The sequence below is a fragment of the Micromesistius poutassou genome, assembly GCF_964030765.1.
Source record: "Micromesistius poutassou genome assembly, chromosome: 23".
Lineage (NCBI taxonomy): Eukaryota > Metazoa > Chordata > Actinopteri > Gadiformes > Gadidae > Micromesistius > Micromesistius poutassou.
This window is the reverse complement of record NC_140293.1, coordinates 7,664,071-7,681,124: the sequence shown is the minus strand read 5'-3', so window position 1 is coordinate 7,681,124 and position 17,054 is coordinate 7,664,071. Positions and strand designations below refer to the sequence as shown.

At 48.7% G+C, this 17,054-nt stretch overlaps 2 protein-coding genes across 4 annotated transcripts in view; both read right to left on the bottom strand.

The window, feature by feature from the left end:
* Nucleotides 1-365: 365 nt before the first annotated feature.
* Nucleotides 366-7,658, bottom strand: slc16a13 (solute carrier family 16 member 13). Of its 2 annotated transcripts, XM_084487625.1 has the most exons (7): nt 7,524-7,658; nt 6,831-6,895; nt 5,913-6,164; nt 3,853-3,996; nt 3,245-3,519; nt 2,404-2,941; nt 366-1,850 (listed from the first exon to the last, which is right to left on the bottom strand). In XM_084487625.1, exons 3-7 carry the CDS (start codon nt 6,160-6,162, stop codon nt 1,585-1,587), a joined length of 1,473 nt encoding a protein of 490 aa, XP_084343751.1. In that variant the 5' UTR covers nt 6,163-6,164; nt 6,831-6,895; nt 7,524-7,658; the 3' UTR covers nt 366-1,584. The 2 variants fall into 2 exon arrangements, with proteins under 2 accessions (XP_084343751.1, XP_084343750.1); XM_084487624.1 differs by lacking the exon at nt 7,524-7,658 and having other exon boundaries at nt 6,831-7,471.
* Nucleotides 7,659-9,576: 1,918 nt separating this feature from the next.
* bcl6b (BCL6B transcription repressor) overlaps nt 9,577-17,054 on the bottom strand; it is a 7,735-nt gene continuing 257 nt past the window's right edge. The window contains exons 2-11 of one of the 2 annotated variants that reach the window (XM_084487577.1): nt 16,640-16,717; nt 16,073-16,314; nt 14,578-14,844; nt 14,100-14,249; nt 13,445-13,640; nt 12,910-13,112; nt 12,382-12,608; nt 11,622-11,755; nt 11,053-11,190; nt 9,577-10,666 (exon numbers count right to left, since the gene is read on the bottom strand). In XM_084487577.1, the coding sequence (XP_084343703.1) occupies nt 10,526-10,666; nt 11,053-11,190; nt 11,622-11,755; nt 12,382-12,608; nt 12,910-13,112; nt 13,445-13,640; nt 14,100-14,249; nt 14,578-14,844; nt 16,073-16,314 (1,698 nt within the window). In that variant the 5' untranslated portion in view covers nt 16,640-16,717 and the 3' untranslated portion in view covers nt 9,577-10,525. Of the gene's footprint in view, nt 10,667-11,052; nt 11,191-11,621; nt 11,756-12,381; nt 12,609-12,909; nt 13,113-13,444; nt 13,641-14,099; nt 14,250-14,577; nt 14,845-16,072; nt 16,315-16,639; nt 16,718-17,054 lie in introns of those variants that run through there. The other variant, XM_084487578.1, reaches the window with a different exon arrangement.

Here is a 17,054-nt window from a genome sequence, read left to right as displayed (position 1 = left end):
AAATGCTTTTCAGAGCGAGAGAATCACTTTTTGACCAAAAAGGTGTTTTTGACCCTGACACGTGAATTGTGCTCAAAACAACTGCTCTTCACTTCCAAATGGTGCGCAATGGCATAAATAACCCTATTTAAGCTCAGTTACACGTTTGCATTGAAAGTGACTGAGTTATTAACTTTTCCAGTTTTTATGCGTGCAAAATGCTTTTCAGAGCGAGAGAATCACTTTTTGACCAAAAATGTGTTTTTGACCCTGACACGTGAATTTTGCTCAAAACAAGGTTCAGAGAACACACATACTTCAACTTACGTTAATTATTTATTTTTTATAACAACCAATGTGGTCTTTATTTTATGGCTGTTGATTTGATAAACAGCTGATTAATTGAGGTCTTGTTTGATTCACAAGTGCTTCCTTTACATACGTAGAAATATAATCGTTAAATGCATTGGGTATAAGGCGGTTCAAAATTCTAATACACGTCCAAAGGGTTAGGGGACAAAGGGACAAAAAATAAAATCAACATTTGCCATGACCCATTCCAACCAAAAACCTTTCAGCCTCAGCACCACTCAGCAACAGAGCGCAGCTTATCTTGGTTCTACGACACGATGATCACACACACACCAAAGAAATGCCAAACTTGGAGTCAATGGTCTCCAGGTTTGGCCGGACTTAAGACAGACCGTGTTGGTTGATGAATGCTGACACATGGTTAATATGTCAATGTGACCGTGAAAATGTTGCACAAGGTCCATGTGACCAGTGTTTAGCCGTCATGTCAACGCACTATTAAATGTCACATATGATTTGGAGCTAAAGAAAGTATGTAACGTTACTAAAAAAATGAAAAAGAAACTAAAACATAAAAGGCAATTCCTGGAACATACTTGCAGAGTCATCTTCGTGTTGCACAAGTGTGTCAAACAACAAACAATACTTTATTTGCTGTAGAAAATTCCTATACCGATTGCACAGTGTTCCTGTTAACAAGAAACTCTTTGACAGTAGAGGAGAGAAGTTGTAAGTTTTGTATTCCACTAGAATACGATTAGAAAATATGAATGTATTGTGTGTGAATGTGATTTCTTCTTGCTTTTCTCCATACCTTTACAACAAACTCGCTACAAAACAAGTGTGGAGGTAAAAATGCTTCCTCGATGCAGTAAAAAGCTATTAGTCACAGAAGCAGAGGCAGAGAGCATCCAAAGTTTCTTCATTCAATATGTTCAGCCGATGGCTAGTTACTGGCAAACGACCCTGAGATATCACACACACACACACACACACACACACACACACACACACACACACACACACACACACACACACACACACACACACACACACACACACACACACACACACACACACACAGTCATTGCAAGTCTTTGCTGCTGGTCAGTATCGTGTGGTTACAGGGAACAATCAGACAGAATAGTACTGGGTCTTTTTGCACAGAAAACCATGATAGGAAAGGGACCAGTTTATAAGATTGAACGACCGTTTTGGTCGCCTGATGGCATTGGATATGTACTCGATGTTTACGCCCCTTTTGCTTTGTTTTTTTCTTTCGCTTGCGACCCCTCAGGCCAGGCAGGTCAGGCTGTGGTCCGAGGCCTTACCGGCCGTCCCGTTGGTGCTGTCCGACATGGGGCTGCCCAGCAGGCCGGCCCCGGCGTCCTGCCGCTCCTCCTGGCGGTCGCCGTCGACGTCCGGCGGTCGCGGGGGCGGCGGGCCCGTCCACGAGAAGTAGTGAGGTAGGGTGGTCAGGATCAGGGAGCCCAGGAGGAAGCAGCAGCCGGCCACCACCAGGGAGATGATGTAACTTCCTGTCCGGTCCTTGAGATAACCTTCAAAGGAAAATAAATAAGACAGAAAAGGAAGAAGCTGTTCTTATGACTTTTTCGCGGTCTCTGAAACCACACAGAAAGGAGGCCTATTGACTGCGCAGCATGTTGCTGTGGGGAACCGAAATCAGAAACCCTGCGACCTACGGCACGTGTTTAAAGAGCTGAGGGTTGGACTTTGGGACTGAAGGGTGTTAAGAGGATCTCCAGATATCCAAAACACTCCACTTCCCTCTTTCCCCGTCATGTAATGTGTGCAAGTTATCAAGGCATACGATTGTGAATGAATGCTTGAAGATCGACAGGCTGGTGTAAAACCTCGACCAAAATCAGGATTGTCCTGGCTTTAACTGTAAGGTCGGCCTTGCCTTGAACAGTTTGAAGTCCTTGCTTCCCTCTCGTCTCAGAGACACGTTACACCTCACAGGGAGGCTCAACATCAATCGTCATAGAAGTAGAAGTAGCAATGTGTGTAAGAATCAACGTTTCAAAGGACAAAGTCCCTTCCCTCCCCACCCCCAACCCCTCCTCCTCATCGGACCACCCCCAGTCTCACCTGACAGCGGCGGGCCCAGCAGACCCCCCACACTCTCCAGCATGGACAGCAGCCCCAGGGCGCCCACCATGCGGCCCATGCCCACGATCTCGGGCACGCCGGCGAACACCAGCGAGGTCAGGGCGCCGGCGCAGAAGCCGTAGCCCAGCCCGAAGCCCATCAGCAGCCCGTAGGAGCCCACCACCGACGCCAGGGGCATGAGCACGATGAACACGCCCGTGAGCCCCGTCCACCCCGTCAGCATGTGGATGAGGCGGGCGCGGCCCAAGTCCGTCAGCCAGCCCGCCGCCACCCGGCCCACGATGTCGGCGGCGCCCGTGGCCGACATGACGAAGGCGGCGCGGTACTCAGAGTAGCCCGCCTGCCGGCTGTGCGCCACCAGGTGGACATAGGGCACGAAGTAGCCGGCGTTGAAGAAGGTGATGGCCAGCGTGTAGGTGAGGAAGGGCCCGTGCGCCAGCAGCGACAACTCCAGGTAGCGGTGCACACGCCGCAGGAGGCCCCAGAACGCCGCACCGCCGCCGTCGGGGTCATCCGCCTGGGAGGGAGGGAGTTGAGCAGAGGAGCCTCAGGATCGTGGTGAACATGTCGATTTCCTTAGGTTTTACAGGCTGTGCAACGCTATGGGCAGTTTTACCAGATTGGGCCAGATTTCCCGGCACAAGTCCCATAGCCAGTGTTGCCAGATTGGCCGGGAAATCTGATTGGCCGGGAATTCTGAGCCAATCGTGCAACACTGGCTATGGGACTTGTGTTGTTTAGCATTAGCTTCTCGCAGCGCTCGATGTGAAACCAAAGCCCCAAACCCAGGCCCGTCCCAGGGTGAACCCGTTAAGCCCACCTTGCCCACGGACTTGGAGGGCGGGGGTGGGGGCGTCCTGTGCGTGGGGCGGATGAGCGCTCCGCAGGGCACGATGTTCAGGCTGAGCCCGCCCAGGATGAGCAGGGAGCCCCGCCAGCCGAAGTTTTCCAGCATGTACTGGAAGAGAGGCGCGAACACGAAGGAGGAGAGGCCCACGCCGGTGAAGCCCACGCCCAGGGCCAGCGTGCGGCGCTGGGTGAAGTGAGCCATGACTGTGGCCACCATGGGCGTGAAGACCAAGGACCAGCCCAGGCCTGGAGGACCAGATCACATCAATAAAATCAACTCAACTCATAGTCCGTGTCCTGCAGAATTAAAGGGCTGATTATGGTTCCACGTCGACGCAACGCAAGGGGGTTTAGGGACCCGTTACGTCCTTGCGTCCATCGCGAGGGCCTGACGTGCACCTTTCCCAAAAATTGTAACTGTGCGTCAAGGGCGATGCAGCAGTGAGGGCTGTGATTGGTCCGCTCACTCAAACCCGACGCAGAAATCAAGACAGCGTCGGAGCATCTGCACGGGCGTTGCGTTTGCGTCGACGTGGAACCACAATCAGCCCTTGAGAGTAGTGTGTGAGTGGACGTTGCCTGAGGTGAGGCCCATGGTGAGGTAGAGGTGGGGCAGTGAGCGGGCCTGCGAGGCCAGGATGAGGCCCAGGCTGGCCAGGAAGCCCCCCGCCATCACCACGCGCTGGGCGTCGTACGCGTTGCACAGCGCCGTCCCCAGCGGACCTACACGGACGAGACGGACGGAGAGATGAGGCGTGTACAAACCAAAGAGATAAACACACGTAAAACACATCCCTACGTGCAAAGCGCACGCACGCACGCACACACACTCAATGAACACACACTCAAAATACCAATACACACACACACACACACAAACATACAATTCACACTCTAACACACGTACACACACATAAGCTGCTTTCACATATGACCTCCGTCTTTTCTCCGCATTTGTGGAGCAGGAGGTTTGATCGTGAGGGTCATTCACACTTATTCACACTTGATGCCCGATATGCGGAGATCGGTGTCAGTAGAATCTCCAGCTGCTTAAGGGGGGCGGGCTTGCAAGGGGCGGCATATGACGTAGGGTCGCAAGGTCGCAGGCAAAACGGGCAGAACTCATCACGATCATGTTAAATGTTGCTGCAGCGATGCATATTCTGTTGCATCCACAACATCCGCATCGATCGATAAAAGACTGGAGCATGAGTTACAGACAAACAGAAGAAACTACGAACAAGAAAGGCGTCGCGAACGACTGCGTTACCGGAGGAAGAGAGCGTCTTTTTTGGCTTAATTTCACATCTAACAAACACTGGGACAAATGTAGTTGATTTCTGTGTTTAACTGAGAAAACAGGGAGTGGAAGGACAGGACCCAATCATTTTCAGCTAACTGTTGTCAATACTAATTGTTACGAGAGTAGCGCATGTGTGTGCGCGAGAATGGCACTGTGTGTGTGTATGTGAGTGGACGAGCGAGGAGAGCGAGCGGTAGCGTGTCAGTTTAGTGAGGTAATGAACGAGTCCGGTTGTGTCTGTGCAAACGTGTAGGCCCTACTGTAAAGTTAGTGAAACTAAGAATAAAGTACACAGCCTGTCAATAATCGGTGGCCGCTTCATTCCGACCATATTCAAACCTATAAGCAGACCCACTGCCGGTCAAAGTGAAGGGTTAATCCCGAGAGAATCAACGGAGCGGAACGTCGCTTCTGTGCTCCTCGACTATGGTCTGGGAGCCGACAGCAGGAAAGGTGTAACATAATAATAAAAATATTTTTTAAACCATTCAGCGAACAAAAGGCAATAGGCTGATTATCGATTAGGGTGCGGGTGCCACTCAATGACATGCAAACGTAGACCAAAGCGTCATCAACACGCCCACTCAACTGGTGTGAAATGCCAACATCATACTGCTCATTCACATATAAGGTAATTAGCATTTCCTCCGGAGAACATACTACCTCGGGGGTAGTATTTTTTCAGGAGGTCCAACGTCAGGCTATGTCATTCACATATACGGCACCTCCGTAGAATAGACGGAGAACAGACGGATGCACGTCCATATGTGAAAGCAGCTATAGATACAGTCCACACTCACACACACACTGTGAGAAAGTGACAATACATTCTCACTGTCTCTCCCCTCACATCATATTTTAACGTGGTATTTGAACTTCCGGAGCACTAGGGGTGCCACATGCAGCCTTGGCCAGGGAATGTCCCCCTTGGTAAATGGTATGGCCTAACTGGCCTTGATTGGTCCACCTGAAACCAATTAGTGGGCTTATTCAAGGGGAGTCGCATTTTGTGGCTGGGGGGGCAGGTACGAGAGCACACAGTAGTTTTGTCAGGCTGACTGAATGCAACACTCGTTTCTTGTTTTGGAACATTTCTTTATTTTTGTAATTAATTGACTTATTTTTGGGACCTTGGTTTTGGAGGAACTAAAACTTCACCTTTTTGTCCACAATCCCAACCTGGCTGTCGTTGTCAACTTTCCACACACACACACACACACACACACACACACACACACACACACACACACACACACACACACACACACACACACACACACACACACACACACACACACACACACACACACACACACACACACACACACACACTTACTGCAGAGCTGCTGTGTTGCCACGCCGATGGAGGTGATCCAGGAGATGGCCTGGGCACTCTCCTGGAAGTACTGCACAAACTCCACAAAGAACACCCCCAGGCTCCGGATCAGCCCATACACCAGCGCGGTGCACACAAACAAGGCCCCGACCATCACCCAGCCGCGGGCTCCATCCTGGGCCGGGCCCCCCGGGGCCTGTGGCTCCGCCCCGGGGCTCCATTCCGGTCTCTCTACCCTCGGCGTAGCCATGGCTACATTGGGGCCAAAAAAAAAGTGGGGTTTGTTTCAAAACGTTTGTGTGAATTTTGCTGAATCTAGAAGGAAATCGAATCAGTAATTGTGTTTTAAAAAGAGAATTTTTCATTTCATTTTTTCTTCATTTTTTGTATGTATAAACTTAAACTGATTTCTTCAAACTTTGTTGAGGTTCAATTGAAATGTTGAGGAGAGATGAGGCCGAATTGTAGTGGTTGGTGTGTTTGACACCCAGCCAAAAGGTTATCGGTTCAAACCACATGTTGGCTGCCTACAGGCATCTTTATTAACTTGTATCTAAAAAAAGACAAATAGTAAAGATAAACACACGACATACGCTGAACCAGTGTTTTTCTTTGCTCTTTTTTTTTTCTTTAACTAAAATGACGCCGTAATAATCGGCTCTATGATTGATTGCACCTGTCGGATATTCTGTACTCCCAAAAGACTAACACTAAATCCACGCATGCGTGAATGTACAGCATTGACTTTAAGATACCTTTTAGGTCAAAGTCATACAATAGTGGTGAAGGTAATTAAGAGTATTGGGTTGAATAGCAACGCAATGTGCAAAAGTTATAATCCTGTTATTGAGTGTAAAAATAAAATTTAAAAAAAGAAGTGAAATTATATCGATTTTTTTTTCCTATTTTAAACCTTACCTGCGATAGGAGAGGCGTCCGACACCACCAGCTATTAATGATCGATAGTCGAACTGATCCAAAGCCTGCGAAAAGACAGAGTCCACCTCAGTATGTCGTCTAACCACCACTATCTCTGCAGTCCGTGCAATGATTCAGTCCTGGTAACGGAGTGTGCAACACGTCTAAACTCAAAGGGCATGACACCCTGGATTCTATGCAAATAGACCTTCAGGTTTTCACGGGTGCTTTTCTCGGGCTGTCAAATGCTCTACTTATCTCGCTTTTACGTCATACTACTACTGTCACAGTGCCAGAATGTAATATTGCACGATATTACAAACTGGGAAACCTGATTAATACACACACACATATTGCCCGTATTTAATATCTTTGCAATTTATATCGTAATAACCCTTTGCAATAACATAGTTTCGCATATGGAGGTAGTGTTTTCCTTGTCAAGGTACAGCGTTACGAGCGGTGCAACACCGGGGGTCTGTTTCCTGTCGCCCGCTCTGGCCAGCCCATCCTCCGACCACCGAAGGGGGATTACTTGCGAGTTTTAAACTAAAACGAGATCATAGATGAAAGATTAAGGACACGCCGTCGATCCCAGGCACCCATGGAAAAACAAAAACAATATTTCTCCCGTATGTGACAGAACGGTCAAAGCGGTCTCAAAAGATTCCTGCCGATCAAAGTTGCCTTAACCTGGGAAACCGCGTCACCGAGACAGCTGATTCATGTTATTCCGAAATTCAGGCAGTCTCCATCTGTCTGTCTGATCATCTTAACCCATGGCTCCGTATCGTAGGGTTATTGTTTTTAACCATTCGCCGACCTGTCAGGCGGTTCAACAATACAACACTACGCATGCGCGCAATTGCTGTGCGCACGTGCACACAGCCGGGCTGCGTTCAGATAGTATTTTGGGCTTAGGAAGGTTCCTAACTGACTTCAATGATCAGGAAGTATCTAAGTGGCAGCCTTGATAAGAGCAGTCAGTTATCTTCATGTTCAGTAAAGGTGATTCAATGCTTCCTTTCCTATCATTCAGCATTACACTTGACCATCCTTTACGCAAGGAAAGGAAAGGAGATAATGCCGGCCCACATTCCCTTGCGGTAGGAACCTTTAAAACGAGGCACCATTCGTCCATTCACTAAAAACAAACAATCGATTACATGACATGAATGAATTATGTTCATGGTACAAATTACAATCCCACTTACTGTGCTCTATGACCATACATGAGTCGACAGGAGTGTGAGCGTGAGCAACCATTATCAATGTTACAACTATTTTCGGTATTTCCCTTTTGTGATAGGTATTCGTTTCTATTTTATTGCATTCAGTAATAAATTATGTAAAATAATTAAAATAAATTATTATTTAATAATATAAGATGCGCTTTTAGTAGTCCCATCTTCAGGACGTGTAGTTTTCATCACGGCGGACCCCCGTCCAACACATCCGCCGTGCAGTCGGATTATTTTAGCTCCGCGTCTTTTCCTAAATCTTAAATTAATTCTCCTTCACATCTTTCCTTTGTCCTGGACATAGGAGGTTTTCCTCACTATCTGACCGCTGCCCCGGGCTGGCGTTCAGTTACCAATTCTCAAATGCTTTCCTTCTAACTCGCAATAAAGATAAGGTCAGCAAAGTAGATAGTTAACTTATTATAATTATTATCTCATAAGTTCGATTTAGTTGGCTCAGTAGTCCAGACTCCAGCATTATAGATACTAAATAGGCTACTCATTCCCCTAACAAAAGGCTAGCCATTTACAAATAAGCTTTTCAAGTAATTGGCCTGAATTGTTCAGTGCTCAATCATTCAGAATTAACTCTGACCTTACAGTCCTACCTCCTACCATGAATAATGAGGGGACATTCGGGACAAAAATGCCCTTATGGTAATTTGGTCAAACCCAAATAAGATGGAGGATGGTTGTGTTGTGCCCTTTGGAAAGCCCCCCATTCATCAGCCAACCCCCCTGCCTCCCTCCTCCCCCCTGTTTGTCTGAAAAACCAAGACAATGAGCCTGAAGCCACAACTCATGGGAGACAAGGGAAAGGGGTATGATGACAGAGGCTGAGAGAGTGAGGCAGGGTCCCACCACCCACCACCACCACCACCACCATTGTAACTCCTACAAGAGGAACCCGCACTGGCAAGGCTGTGCACCCCCGAATGGTGCCCCTCAGGAAACACCTGCCCAGAGTCTTGTTGTTTCCTCCCCCACCAGACCTCACAGTACAAAAGAAGACCAACACTCTTCTTCCCTAGCACCCCCTCGCTAGTGCGGAAAGACAGCTTTCACAAGACGTGATTCACAGTGAGTGAGAAGGGTGATGCAGATGTGTCAGAGAGAGAGAGAGAGAGAGTTAGCAGAGGGCTTTCACTGGGTCCACTCAGACTAATGGACAGTGTTGTATATTCTGTATCTCTGCAAATGAACCCTTCGTTATTCATTCAGATTAGAGTACATTCGTTTTACATTGAGACTAAACATACAAATGTGCTACTGCAAAGTGTCCCGTTGATGGAGAATATACATGATATGTCACCATAAATTGTACAAAACATGTCGTTCCTTTACATTAGTCAACTCTCCAGTTTTTCCACATTTTATGTTGTGGTTTATGAGATGTGTTATATTTTTATAACAGTAGAAAATGATACAGACACCAATGTTCCAAATTATCAAAGAGATGTAATTTTATTTGTATCAAAAAACAGTCTTTGTCCAGCAAAATAACTCCTACATTAATGTGTCATACAAATGTATTTTCTTATTGCTTATAAATCTACCTGATTCTTTTTTACAATATTTCCTATTCCATTATTCATTTTCTGTACAAGGCAATTCAGTCCTTTGCCAGCTTGGACTATAAAAAAGTTACTAATTTGTAGATGTCTTTTAAATAGGAATTGGCACAAATAATTAAACGGCCAAATTTGACATTTGACAAACATTCAGGCCCCAGGCCATGAGACTCAAACATAAAATATTAATTAAATTACCATTTAAGATGATGAAAGAATCTTCACTGACAAAACAATCAACAAGCAAAATAGTAACGTTGTTCTAAAAGCTACTTCAGACATTTACAAATTGTTATTCCAGATTATAAATACTTTCAACACTAAAACAGTGATCAAATGACTTTGATCCCACAAGACAACTAGCCGTATGATCATTGATTATTCCAAATGTATAAATGTCATTAATACATTTTGTCCCTTTAAACCAAGCCTGAACTATTACACGTTACAAGACCTTCCCAAACTGTTCCTCACTTCCTCCGTCCTTCCTCTCAACACCTCTGCTTCCCAACCTGCTTTATCAGTCTTCATCCACTGCACTTTGTGCCATCTTGCTTCATACTTTTCATTGGTGCACACTCAGCATATCTCTGCACTGCCTCTACCCTTTCCCAGTCTTCTAGCTTTCACTTTCCCTCCACAACTCACTTCATAAAAAAAAACATCCGCTGCTCTTTCTCATTTACCAACCCTAGCCTCTCTGCATTTTACATCAAGCTGGTTTGTTCATTCTTGCAATCTACCTTCTCTGCTCTCTGCCTTCACTGTTACTGAATCCTTATCCCCAGATTCCTCCCACTCTCATATCACACACTCTCCAGCTCTGTGCCATAATGCTATCACCATGGCTTCAGTCACTGCCCCCCCATAGCTGGGGGGGGCCTTAGCAGGCCTGCAGGAGGGGCTGGTAGCCCTCCGACAGAACCTTGTAGCGCACTTTGGTGTTGGTGATGGCCCCGTGCTTCTGCCGCAGGTGGAGCCTCAGCTGGCTCTTGTGCCGGAAGTGCAGGTCACACTGCTCACACTGCATGCCATGGGGGGAGGAGAGAGGTCAAAAGGTCAGCATGGACACAAAGGAAGGCACCGTGGTTCGATGTCCACTGTGTCACACCAAGGTGAGTGGTGTTTATCTTGAGACTCACACCCGCTCTTCTCCAAACCAGATCTCTAGTGTTTTAGGTCTGACAACAGATGGGCGGTTTCCTTTAGACAAGGGTTTGGCCTCGTGGTTGTGTTCTGACTCACGCTACACTGGTTTCGGCTGTAGCACAGGGTTTAATCAATTAATGACAAATATTGGTCTGAATGAAATTAAATTAAAAGTCTTTATGACCCTAATGGCTCTTGTAGCTTTTACGACCAACCAGAGATGTGTGCGTGCGTGCGTGTGTGTGTGCGTGAGGAACCCACCGTGTAGGGCTTCTCCCCGGTGTGGATGCGCAGGTGGCTCTTGAGTGTCTGCAGGTGACGGAAGCGGGTGCCACAGGTGTGGCAGGGGTAGGGCTTCTCCCCTGTGTGGATGAGCACGTGGGCCCTCAGGTGAGCTACCTTATGGGGGGAGGGGGGGGGGAGAGAGGGGGAGATATAACGTCGTCGTCCAAATGATTCTCCTCTGACATGCAGCAAACTGTTTCATAACTATAATCTTCTGAATATCAAATTTCTCTTGAAATCCTTTGAAATACATGTTATGGACATGGAGGTTCACACCGATTTAAACAGTGTCATCGTATTTCATGTATGAGGCCGCTTTGTGACTGTGGTTTCCAACGCTGGGTGCCAAGCAAAAAAAGTAATCCTGGTTTGTATTATTATTCAGTTTTTCATATCCTGCTTCGAGAGACAGTGACCCTCCCCTCTCCTACGGTACTGCATGTCGATCGCAAACCGCGATCGGCGGACCAATCGTGGTTCGAGTCCGTGGTGATGTCACAGAGAGGTGCTTCCTGAAATCCTCCCCTGCGTGAGTGCAACCTCACCTGGACGAAACGCGCACCGCATGTGTCACAGCGGTAGGGCTTCTCCCCCGAGTGGATGCGGGCGTGGGTCTTCAGGTTGGCTGGGCGGTTGAACTGGGCACTGCACACGTTGCAGTGGTACGGCTTGTCCCCTGCTGCGGAGAAGGGGACAGGAAACTAGTGTCATCTACTGTGGGAGGTAGGGCTGGGTGGGCAGGGTGGGGGGACGTGTAGATGGATGGGTGGATGTGATGCTGGTAGACTATGAATGGATGGGTGGATGTTGGTGGATATATAGCTGAATGGATGGTTGGATGCTGGTAGACTATGAATGTATGGATGTGATGCTGGTGGACTATAGATGGATGGATGGATGCTGGTAGACTATAGATGGATGGATGCTGGTAGACTATAGATGGATGGATGCTGGTAGATTATAGATGGATGGATGCTGGGGGACTATAGATGGATGGGTGCTGGTAGACTATAGATGGATGGATGTGATGCTGGTAGACTATAGATGGATGGATGGATGCTGGTAGACTATAGATGGATGGATGCTGGTAGACTATAGATGGATGGATGCTGGTAGACTATAGATGGATGGATGCTGGTAGACTATAGATGGGTGTGATGCTGGTAGACTATAGATGGATGGATGCTGGTAGACTATAGATGGATGGGTGTGATGCTGGTAGACTGTGGATGGATGGGTAGATATATGGAAGGATGGATGGACATTGTTGTACGGCTGATGATGAAAATCAAAACGGCGCCTCACCGGCAGCAAGCGCCTTGGTCCCGATGACGTTCCCGGAGTACAGGTACGGCGCGTAGTGGTCCTCCTGCTTGAACGTGCGCTGGCTCGGGGGGGCGTGGTCTGCGGCGGGCACCGGCGGGGGGAGGGAGAGAGAGGAGCACGCCGCTCCCGTGGAGTCCTCCACAGAGGGCGGTGGTCCGAGGGGAGGGGCTTGGCCAGAACCCTCGTAGCAGGAGGCCCGCCCCTGTCTGAAACACAGGTGTGATTGGTCAGTCAGGGGGCGTGTCCGGAGCGGGTAGGTAGCATAACCCCCCCCCCCTCCAGCATTTATAGAGCAGTGAACTTATTTAGTGGGCGTGGCCCAATGGGGTGGCCAATCAAATGTGTCATAAAGCCCCCCGGTGGATTCGCCCCTGCCGTCTCTCACAATGGTTCGACCCAACTCGCATGCCGCGTCCTAGTTACCCATCACGGGTGAAGCAGCCAATCAGATTCATGGCTTAAGAAAAGCATGAGGAAACATGTGTTTTTAATTATCCACGAGCCTACCTATCAATCTGACCGGGCACTTCTCCAGGCCACGCCTCTGTGGGTGCGTCAGATGACACAGCGATCCTCTGGGAGATGGGCGTGTCCCTCTCTCCTGGCTCCTCCTCCTTCACCGTGGCGACGGCACAGAGAGGGTTGAGGACTATGTACTTGTATTTCTTCCAGTTGCAGGCCTTGGGGTCTGGGGGAGGTTTGGTCACACCCTGGAGGAATGAAAGAACAATTTAAATATGAGGCAATGTTTAAAAGTTACTCTCTTAAAAACAAAGTTAAATCATCCATCCAGAGATGTATGACGGATAGATGAGCAACGTTTGCTACGGTCCACTGGGTAGGCCAGTAGACTGATCTATCCAGCACACATCTAGGTGGACACACCCACTTGTGATGTCAGAAGAGGCAGCTAATCACACTCACACCTGGTTGTATAACGTGGGCCCTTAAAGTAGTATAAAAACAAAGCTTTTTTTTAAATAATAATTTCATGCATCTTTTGACCCTTGAAACCATAGTAACAGTGGGGGGGGGTTCGTACCGCGAGGTGACATGTGTTGGACGCGGCGGGGGAGCTGGGCTGGCCCCCCGAGCGGGTGGGGCTGGTGGGGCTGTCGGGGGAGGGGGTGGGGCAACCCGCGAGGGGCGACCGCCGCTCCAGCTTCATCTCCTTGGGCCTGGGCTCGCCGGCCGGGAAAGCCCCTGGCTTCACGGAGAGGCCGGCCTCCCGGGGGAACCTGAGAGGAAGGAAAAAAACACAGGAAGTGATGTAAGGGGCTGTATCGTTATCAGACAAAGGCAGACGCAAACAGGCGCTAACACCTGCAGACACGCTCTCCGGACACCCAACCCCCCCCCCCGGACAAACATCCCCCAATCACACTAGTGCACACATACACACACACATTGTCCCATGACCAACAAACATAAGTGCCAGCACACACAATTTTTCCGATGAACATCACACTCAAAACGTTGACACACCTACATGGCATTTTAATGAGGGTTGCCTCAAGATAAATTGATAGGTGACCCAGGATACTTAAACCTTAATCCCAATTCCCCTATTACCAATTCCAACCCATATTCCTTAGGTCCACTCAATTGTCAACACGGTAGACGTCTCTACAGAGCCTATCTATCTATCTATATCTAGATAGATATATCTATAATGACATACATAGCCGTCCGCTTACCTGGCAGCGTGGTTCGGCATTGGGCCGGGGGCGCTGGGCGTGAGCTGGAGGGTTTGAGGGGGTAGGCCCCCTCCTCCTCGGGGCCCGACGGAGGCGACAGACACCCTGGAGTCCAGCTCCACTTGAGGGTGTTCAGCCCCCATCTTCTCCCTGGAGGAACAACACCCAATCAGCAACCCGGCAATATGTAAATCGGCGGGTAGCAAAAATCAAAGCTGTGGGTGAGTGACACATTTTTTTGGGGGTGCAAATATATTTTTCTTTCTGATTGGCTCTGATTGGTATCTCTTAATCAACAGAATACGGTAAATGGCATCACTGTCAGAAGCAGATGCTGGCTCTCTGGTTTCCGTATTCATCTCTTAAGAGTTTGACGTCAAGGAGTCGACTTAAGCGAGGTTCTCCAGAACTGCGACACATTGCGACTCCTTACTCACACAAAATCGAAACAGGAAGTGCACGACGCCCCCCCCCTCACCTGTGCAGCTGCATGAAGGCCCGGCAGGTGTCGGCCACGTGCTCCATCTGCAGGTGTGTGGCGGCGGCCAGCACGCCGGCCACGCTACGGCGGCTCAGGGCCAGGCGGGACGTGTACATGAAGTCCAGCAGCAGGGAGACGCTGGCCGCGTCCAGGCTGCCGGGCAGGGCCACCGTCGTCGGCTGGAGGCCCTCGCCGCCACCGCCGCCATGGCCGCCATGGCCGCTGAGCGACAGACGGCGCGAGTACAGCGAGTAGAAGAAGCCGCTGGAGGAGAGCGCAACGAGACGAAGAGGTGAAGGTGAGGATTACTCACTGAGGTCATAAAAGATCCCAGGGCACTTATCGCAAAGAGTAGGGGATCCCCCGGTGTCCTGGCTTAAACTGCCCAACCAGGCTCATTCAATCTGGCCCCCTAATCATCCCCCTATATATAATTGGCTCATTCATTAATTCCCTCACTCTCCACCTCAAGCTGGTGTGTGGTGAGCGTTCTGGCGTTGATTGGCTGCCGTGCATCACCCAGTGGGTGCTACACATTGGTGGTGGTTAGTGAGGTCCCCCCTTCACTGTAAAGCGCTTTGGGTGTCTTGAGTGTCTAGAAAAGCGCTATATAAATTCAATTAATTATTATAATTATTATTATTATTATTATAGGATTATGATGTTTAGTTTGAAAATCTGCCTCTTCTGACATCACAGGTGGGCGTGTCCACCTAGATGTGTGGCGAATAGATGAGCAACGTTTGCTAAAGTCCACTGGGTAGGCTGCTAGGCTGATCTATCCAGCGCACATCTAGGTGGACACGCCCACTCGTGATGTCACTAGAGGCCGATTTTTAACACGGCTTGCAACGGCTAATCCCACTCACACCTAGTGGTGGTATAATATGGGACCGTTAAATGAACTGGTATTCATGTCATAAGTGCATGACCCACAATGCATCACACACACCATCGGTATCATGAAGTGAGGTCGTCAACTAGGGCCCAGTTTTAATGGATAGTTTTGAAATCGTTGAGCGCATCGTATGTTTCAGAAGTTCTTACACAGCTCGCGATAAGTGTGTAGGTAGTAGGTACCCAAATAGTAGCCAATAAAGTTCATCTCACATGAGTTCACGTGTGAGAGGCCATCATTCATCTTCAAGGAGAGGGTATACAAAGAAGATAGACCATAAAGAGTCTGAGACTGGTGGTCAAAGGGTCAAGCGAGCAGCACAGGAAAGAGCTTTGAAAAAGGCGTGATGGAGGAGGAGGATGACTATCATGAGCTCGATAAGCAGAAAACAGGAAGCTGCAGAGTGGGGAAGTGTCGGGGGGGGGGAACAATAACAGATGTGACTCCGCTGTTGTCGTGTGCGCTCAGTGTGTGTGTGGCGTGGACCCTGGAGAGATGACGGGTTCAGCAGGATGATAGCTCGGTAGCAACGAGTCGCAACACGCAAAAGAGAAGAAGGTGTGAAGTACGTGGCGCACGCACGCGCGCACCAACCTGCAGGCGACGAGCACGGCACAGTGCGCGCGTAGACGGGCCCCGCCCACGACCAGGGTGGTGTCCGTTAGCAGGTGGCGCAGCCGCAGCTCGTTGAGGTTCTGCAGGACGTCGCCCGAGTGGCGTGTGTACTCCTTCACGTAGCCCTCGCCGCCCGCCGCCTCATCCATGGGCTGCGCGCGCTGTTCCGGCTGCCAGCCGCCGGGCCAGCGCGTCGCCGTCGTCTCCTCCCTCGTGCTCATCTGTCGTGGACGGGACCGCACGAGAGATGCTTAGAAATAACCACGTGCTTTTTTGTAAATTTCATTTTTTTTTTGGTTGCTTTTTTCAGTATAATTGAAAATATGACGGTTACATTGAAGAGGTACTACAACCATGTTGATTTTTTTTTATTGTTTTGTTACTTTATTTATCCTTTTTTCAGTATATGCAAAAAGTAAGATGGCTACATTGAAGACCATGCAGCTTTGTATGCAATATTCTCAGGGTGGAATGGGAGCTATACAGTGTATACATTGGTATAGCTTGTTCTGATCGAATAGATGTTAATCCGCACAGATGACCTACCTGGGACTCGTGGGGTGAATAAATAAAGCGGAGTGTCCCAGACACATCTGCTAGGTGAGACCAGCTCCCTACTCGTACCTGGGTGCAATGATAAAACAACAATGCATTTAGTCCTGTGTGGCAAATAGTTGAAATCATAATCACTGATTGCTTAACTCTTAATTAAAAACAACTTGGCATGAATAAACACTCAAACACATTGTTTATAAAACTCCATGGACATTAACGCAAGCCATCCCGGGATACATTTTTTAAACTTAAAAACCCATAGTTTTTTTCCAAAATAACCATAAGTCGTCATTTCTAGACAAAACAACCAAACCTAAACTTCTAATCAATCAATCAATCGAATCAAAACGCAATGAAGAACATGCAGATTTCCAGGACGGTTTCTGACCAACTCTCCTCTGCACCT

Excerpts from the sequence above, each read along its gene's own strand:
- slc16a13 (XM_084487625.1), bottom strand. The coding sequence starts at position 6,162 with ATGGCTACGCCGAGGGTAGAGAGACCGGAATGGAGCCCCGGGGCGGAG. Across the intron at positions 3,997-5,912 it reads GGCAACACAGCAGCTCTGCA|GTCCGCTGGGGACGGCGCTG; the intron begins GTAAGTGTGTGT and ends TCGTCCGTGTAG. Across the intron at positions 3,520-3,852 it reads CACCATGGGCCTCACCTCAG|GCCTGGGCTGGTCCTTGGTC; the intron begins GCAACGTCCACT and ends CTGGTCCTCCAG.